Source organism: Nanorana parkeri, unplaced genomic scaffold (genome assembly GCF_000935625.1).
Source record: "Nanorana parkeri isolate BGI_ZX_2015 unplaced genomic scaffold, ASM93562v1 scaffold74, whole genome shotgun sequence".
In the NCBI taxonomy this organism is placed as follows: Eukaryota; Metazoa; Chordata; class Amphibia; order Anura; family Dicroglossidae; genus Nanorana; species Nanorana parkeri.
In genome coordinates, this window is record NW_017306342.1 from 611,534 (window position 1) to 619,198 (window position 7,665).

Genomic DNA, 7,665 nt, shown 5'->3' on the forward strand with positions numbered 1-7,665 from the left:
TCTAAATCTGCTAGTCTATATAAAGGTGCCCACTCACCTTGCAATAATCGGATGATAATCGCGGGAAATCCCACGATCGTACGATTATCGCAAGGTGTGTGGAAGGCATGCGACCTCTGCTACTGTAAAACAATAGAAAAGCATCATGGCACACTCACAAACCAGCATGTAAAACAACTTGTCTCACCAAAACAACTTGTGAGACAAGTTGTTTTACATGCTGGTTTGTGAGTGTGCCATGATGCCTTTCTACTGTTTTACTGTTCAAAGCCCATTTCGTGTGCACCTTACTGTATAACTGGTGACAAATTGTTGAGTGCGTTTGTCTTGCTCTGCTACTGTAAGGTCGCACGACTTTTATCTTAGGAACATGTTCGAAAACCCGCCGAGAATCGTACAATGTTCGGCTGGTGTGTAGCATGTTCATAAGATAAATGCCGCACGGGCCGGTGTGCGCAAGCACACACTGCCCGTTCAGCATTGCAGGGCTTACACTGGATGTGACAATGCCAAGGGACATTCCACAGCGGAGGGGGAGAGAGGTGAGTGATCAAATCTGCAGAATGGAGGATTAGTTGAGAGTATATTTTCTTAGACCCTAGACAAAAATGAGCAGTTTACCCTTGCAGTGCAGGGGTAGTCCCACCGCAAGGGTTAATTTGTAATATACCACAAGTTCTTTAACAGTGTTGTCTCAAATTACTGCTGTTCAGGTTAATTTATCAGATGTTTGAGAAGCAGTTCAGAAACAATGGCCCTCGTGTGTAGCAGAGTAGAAGAAAAACTGTAGGTTGTCATAGCATGTAGATTCTAGCTAACCAGCAGGGACTGCTTAAAAGCAAGAAAGATAACACATACTGTTTTGTACTGGCACTTTTATGCCTGAGGCCCACTGAAAGACACAATGAAATCCATCTGTAATGAGCTGACTTTTACCTGGGCTCCCTTCATGATCTTCTTGGCTTTGGAATTCAGATAGAAATCTCCCCAAAGTGTCTTCAGCAATACGGCAGATTTAATGCCCACTTTCTGGCTGTATAGCTGTGCAAACTGATCAATTCTAGGATCGACAAAACAGAACCTCAATTAGGAAGATGAACATTTGTTCTCTGCTGTATATAAGAAACATCAAATCAAGGAAAACAATAACATATAAATTCTCCTGTTTTATAGAAAACAGGGATGGATTTGGAAGATTTATTGTGTAGGCTTTCAAGTATTTTCTACCTGTTATATTAAAGGAAAAAAACTGAGAGAAAATGTAGAGACTCCCACTGCAGACCTGCTTCTGAAAATCCTAGTTACCTGACACTTTACAACTTCTAAGTTACTGACCAGGAACATGTATGCAACAAGTGATGTCAGAACTCCTGATCGGTAAACTCCTTGAAGCTAAGGGACACAAAAATAACTGAAGGCAGCCAAACTGGTATTTACAGAAGAAGAAGCCAGCAATGGCAACCCCCACATTTCTGTTAGCACAGGTTTCCTATAGGCCCTGTCTGTCCTAATATGTATATGGTAGCTGTAAAAAGGTTTGAGTATGGGAGACTAGGGTGCCACTGTGCAATGCCACATAGCAGTAAAGTAGTATAGTGAAAGTAGCAGTAAAATTAGGAAAATCTGCTTTTATTAGTAGGTAGGTCTCTGCACACACCTGTACTATGTTAGGCATCAATCACACAATGATTGAAGCTGTTGATTCCTACGGCAAGAACCTGCTGATCTTGTGGTAGGAATCCCAGGTGTGTCTGTGTGGATGCGGCCGCTGTGCCAGTTCATGTGAATGGCAGCGGCTGTATTTGTCCGCATGTGGATAAAGTTAGAGGATGGTCCCTGGATGCACTCTGTCTACATCTAGGGACAATCTATCCATGTGTGATTACAAGTGGTCAGTCTCTGACACACCAGGAATTCCTGCTGCAAGAATCTGCAGGTTCTTGCGGCAGAAATCCCCACCCGCAGCCCCAATCACTGGGTGCCAGCTCCTGGAGTCCTAGCAACCCTAGTTGAGCAATATATGCAGATTTCCAAAGTCAGAGTAAGGTGTGGCTGCATAAGAGACAGACAGAAAATCACATCCATTGCATTGTACGAAGCAGGGGCAGAGCCAAAACTATATCTCATTACAAGTTGATGTTCTAATGCGGAAAGAAAGCCCAGGTTAAGCTCGGACCAAGCGCCAGCTGTACAGACATTTCTATGTGGTAATTGTAATTGTGTTCTGTGTGCCCTAGCAGTGATTGGCATGGTTCATTTGCTGAAAAACTCCAGTAACCACATATAGTGCGAACAGGCCCTAAGGGGGCAGGTATACAATAAAAGCCTGGGCAATTAAAACTGTACACATGAAACAAAATGCATATGCAGAGGTTACTTCAATGAAAACCAAATGTCAAAACACACAGTAGATCCAAAGACATACACAGCTTGATACTACCATTGCTTCTTTCTGTTTTGGATATAGTTAGAGGAGTTAAAAATTGTCAGGTTCTTATTTCTGTCTGTCATATCGGAGATTTTACCTCACTTCCTGTCCCTAGGACATGATAGAGAATGCAGTTGACAGTGGGAAAAGGCAGCATTAAAAACATTGGCAGATGTTCTAACCCTTACCTTGTCTACTAAAAATGTGTTTTTATTTATGACCCCCAACAGGGACACAGAAGCAATTAAAACCTGACAGAGGCTCTGACAAATACCCACTCAAAAATAAAATAAACCATTTTGGTTGGAGTTTGACTAAAGAAAAAAAGAAATGTAACCACCTTTATACATTTTTAGTTTGCCCTACGGTAGCTGGGCTATGATATTTTTGAGGACAGCCATAATATGAAACAAACTGCTCCAAACATCTCTAGATAATAGAAAATCTGGAAATGATTTCATGTATTTCTTAATGGAACATTCAGCTCCATCATTATAGAAGCTTTCATTTAAAATATAGTTTTCATTAAAGGGGCACAGAAGACCAGATGGATGATGATGATGGGATGTCCTCATTACATGATTTAAGTCTGGCAAAAAACTCTTTGAAACAGTGATTGTTTAGCGGCATCCATCTTGTAAATGGCTTTTAAATTATTTGCTGGTGTCTATACAAAAGTCAGAGAATTGTAACTTTTAAAAAACACACATTTTGTACATTACAGAAAACCAGCATATGTGTTTTTAAGTCTAATATCTAGAGGAAATACATACAAAAATGCATGACAAACACATAAAAATTTGCCCAAACACACAAGTATGCATATAAAACAACAGTGTAAACTAGCCCTTAGATTACCTTATTTCTCGATAGGGAAACCATCATAAAGAAAAGCCTTACGAAGGAAACCATCATGCGAGAAGCCTTAGATAGATGCTGCCATTCTTTAACTGGCACTGTGCATACTAGTTCTAAGGCGGTAAGATCACTCACAGTAAAGCTAAAGGTTTCAGCTTTACTGTCCTAGAATGACTATAGAGTGTGAGAATCAAAGCAGTATCTTCTGAGGTGTCTCACACAGGTATTTAACCTTGTGATGTATTCCTTTTAAGGAGAAAAGACTCCTTGTTTCGAAGCAGGGACACACGTTTAAATGGATTATTACAAGGACCCAACGGAGTCCTAAAATTACAGATCGCCCGAAAGATAGAGCTCAAATAGGAAATAAAAACATAAAAGCAAAACGTATTCTGTTGCGATTCCACGATTAAAAACCCTCATGCCATGCATTTTCACTTCAAGCTTCCTATGCCTGCTCTGTGCATGAAGATTTACCCTTAAACGCGAGTAGGGAAAACTTGGGTAGCATAATTTGGTAACCAAAAAGAATGGCTCCACTAGCATATAAAATATACCATTATTAACATAACATACTATTAACTAACAGGAGTAGGTAACGTTGGCACTCCAGATGTGGTAAAACTACAAATTCCATCATGCTTCTGGTTGCCAGTGTTTTCTAATGCTGCATGGGACTCACAGTTTCACAAAAGCTGAGGCTGTCTACCTCCCCTTTAAACTCTGAACACAATCAGTGTAGCTCACTTACAAAACAGAAATACCTTCAGATAAGCACTAATGGCCAGTTGTCTGCTGTTCTGTTGATTGACACTAGCTCTAGAGGCCCCACAGTTGGGGAATTTCTCTGATTGAGAAGCAACGTGACTCAGTAGGACTTGCCTTAGAAAACACCTGATTAACTAGATTTCTTCTCAATAAAGTCGATTAGTACGGAGTTCATGAGAACCACAGGAATGGGAGCCTGAACAACAGAAATTCTGATTCAACATCAAACAAAAGTGCTTTCTAATTTTGCAGGAAATAAAAAGAAACACCCTATAAACTACAAGTCTCCTGATTGCACTGAGCATCCAGCCGACTAGGTATTAATGGTGGGATGGAGTGGTCCAACAAAGACAAAAGGGGAAGGTGACAAATTATTTTACTCTAACCATAAAAAAAAATTGGGAGTTACCATTGAATTACTGTTAAAATGATTGGGTTACCATATTTAGAGAGATGAGGCTGAACTGGTACTTCTGCATTTATTTTTTTTCTACCTTAAAGGCCTTTATAATCCGTTCGAAGAAAGCCATTTTGTTAAAATACTTATTCTCTATATTACAGACCTCATTTGCACCTTTCTCCCCCTTTGTTCTCTTCTCCCTTCGCATGTATTCAGTGTTTACCTGTGGCTAGGGACAGATGGCCGGCCCTGGAGGCAATCTGTCTGCTTACAGGGCCAGTCATCCATCCCTAGATGGGGGTAACCACTGGATATGGAGATACATGTGAACAGTGGCGGACAGCTGCAGCTCTAGTCAGCCTGTCATTGCTTTGTACAGGTTTAGAAGCCACAGATGTCCAGAACTACCTGTCATTCCAGCCACAGGAATCCACAGATGTGGGAACTAAAAGCCCTTGTGAGTGAGGGCTAACAAGTGATGTTTCTGCAGATGGAGAAAAAGTTTGCATCCAAAGGTAAAGACCTTTATTTCAACTTTATAGAATTTGAGAATTGTAAAATGTCTGCAATACTACCCAGACCCATCTAAGAGTAGCGATACTAGCAGACAAAAGTCACTCTGCCAGAAACCAGTACAGAACAGTAGGCATGACGCACTGGGTGACGGTCAGGAATTTTTTTTCTCTATGTCTAGAAGGACCGAAAAAATAAGATGTGCAGGAGAAATTAGAATTTTTCCAATTCATGACTCAGCATACCCTGTAAGGACCTTTCATGTCATTTAGGAGCAATGAATGATATATTTCAGATATATCTGTAAAAACATAAGTCAAGGCAACTGGACTTGCTGTAATTTTTTTTCTTGAAGACGTTTCACTGGTCATCCAACCAGCTTTCTCAATTCAGAATGACTTGTACAAAAATTCTCTGGGAATAAATACGGTGAATGTTGCTAAAATCCACATAATGTTAGTGACAACCAGGTGTTGATTGCACTTGCATAATTGGAGTCTAGGAGGTGTTATTAACCTGCCCAGAGAGAAGTGTTCCCTTGTTGGCAAGCACAGAGGTAAGACGTTTCTTGTAGTTGGTGACCAGGTTTGTGCCTTCTTGAGGAGGGGGACCATGTGGGCGCTGCAGGATCTCAACCCATGGTGGTGTATTGGGTTATCAATGGTTTGTTTGGTGACTGTGGTCCCAACTGCCTTGTGGTCATTCACAAGCTACTCCCATGAAGTTCTGGGTTGATGTCTCACTTTTCTCATGATCATCCTTACCCCATGAGGTGAAATCTTGCATGGAGCTCCAGACCAAGGGCGATTGATGGTTATTTTGTATTCTATCTGCAAATAATCGCTCCAACAGTTGTTTCCTTCTCACCAAGCTTCTTGCTGATAGTCTTGTAGCCCATTCCAACCTTGTGTAGGTCTACAATCTTGTCCCCAACGTCTTTTGACAGCTCTTTGGTCTTGCCCATGGTAGTGAGAAAGAGATTCTGTGGACAGGTGTCTTTTATATACATAACAAGTTGTTGTTGTTGTTGTTGTTGTTGTTGTTGTTAGGAGCACCTTCCTAGATTTACAGGACTAATCTGTGTACCACATAGCCAGTCTGTGGGAGCCAGAATTATTGTTGGTTGGTAGGGGATCAAATACTTATTTTACTCACTGAACTGCAACTCCATTTATAACATTTGTATCATGTGTTTTTTCTGGATTTGTGGTTGATATTCTGTCTCAAGCATTTAACATACACCTTTGATAAAAATTATAGACCTTTAATTTCTTTGTAAGTGGGCAAACTTACAAAATTTGCAGGGGATCAAATAATTATTTTCATCACTGTATGTTTGTCTGTAGGCAATATTTGTTTTAGCCTGGATTTCAGCTTTAACTTAAATACGTGCACAACACTGGAGTACTGAAAAGCCCAGTGAAATAAAGCACATTCCCCAAATCAATTTGCAAGATTCCCCTTATAAACACAAAGTAAAACATGTTCCTCCGGAAGGCAAACAACTTCTGTAAGCACAGGGTTCGGTCTATGGAGGTTGTCTATGTTTTTTTCATTTATTTTTTCCTCTATTGGGTGAACTCAATATTTTTTTGTTTTTTAACCTAACTCCGTAATCATTGTTTTTTTTTATATAATAATAAAATAATATTACTATATATTATTTTCCTACACATGTCGAAGACAGATCCAAATACAAAAAATAAATAGTGGCTTTACTGGCCATTAATGTTGTGTTACGAGGTCACAGGTGTTGCTTACTGCGGCTGTTCTTTCCATGAATAGTTCACTTTTAAAACAGTTTATTCAAATGTGCATAACAAAGATGTCTGCAGGCAATAAGCAACAACCATTATACATCCTTAGCCATCTTTTTTTTTTTTTTATATTTCTTTAGGTTTTATATTTGTGACAACAGAAATGTGTCCTTTACTCAGAATACCATACTCTGTTATTAAACTGTTGTGTTACTGAAGTACTCCAGTCATTTTAAAAATGCAGTTATGTCAATGTAATGTTGCACTCTGAAGACATATTTGGCACAAAATAGATACAGAAAATATGCAAGCATCTTACAAAAATTGAAATAATGCCCTTTAGCTTACATTTCTAAAAAATAGTATTTCAATTGGATACAGAAAAAAAGACATCAACAGATCATGGTGTGCATTTTCCAGTTATGCAAAATCAATGCTGGGGTAATCCTACTCCCACTCACTGCCAATCCTGGTGCATTCCTACTCCCACCAATGTTGAGGTATCCCTACTCCCACCAATGTTGAGGTATCCCTACTCCCACTGGCCAACCTAACTATTCTAAGCTATAGTCTTCATCCAACTAAATACCAATGTGAAGAGGCATTTTCCTCCCACTAATTGCCAATGTAATCCCCAGTCTTGCGACTATCAGCGCAAGGATCCGTCTTTCTCCTGCAGACCACCAGCACAAGGTTCAGTCCTCCTCCCACCAACCAAAAGAGTATGGGGTACATTACCTCCCACGACCACCAGCGCAAGAGGCAGTCTTCTTCCACCCAACCACCAGCGCTAGCAGCAGCCTTCCTCCTGCTGACCACCAGCGCAACAGGCAGGCTTTCTCCCACTGGCCAGCAGGGCAAGGGGCAGTTTTGCTCTCGCAGATCAACAGTGAAAGGGTCAGTCTTCTTCCCGCCAACCATCAATGCATAATGCAGTCTTC

The 7,665-nt window shown here is 40.5% G+C and overlaps 1 protein-coding gene across 1 annotated transcript in view; it reads right to left on the bottom strand.

Moving 5' to 3' along the window:
* The window catches only part of EFL1 (elongation factor like GTPase 1), a 266,637-nt gene that overhangs the window by 244,650 nt on the left and 14,322 nt on the right, over positions 1–7,665 (bottom strand). The window contains exon 8 of the mRNA XM_018576711.1: positions 937–1,060. Coding sequence (XP_018432213.1) covers positions 937–1,060 — 124 coding nt within the window. The remainder of the gene's footprint in view (positions 1–936; positions 1,061–7,665) is intronic.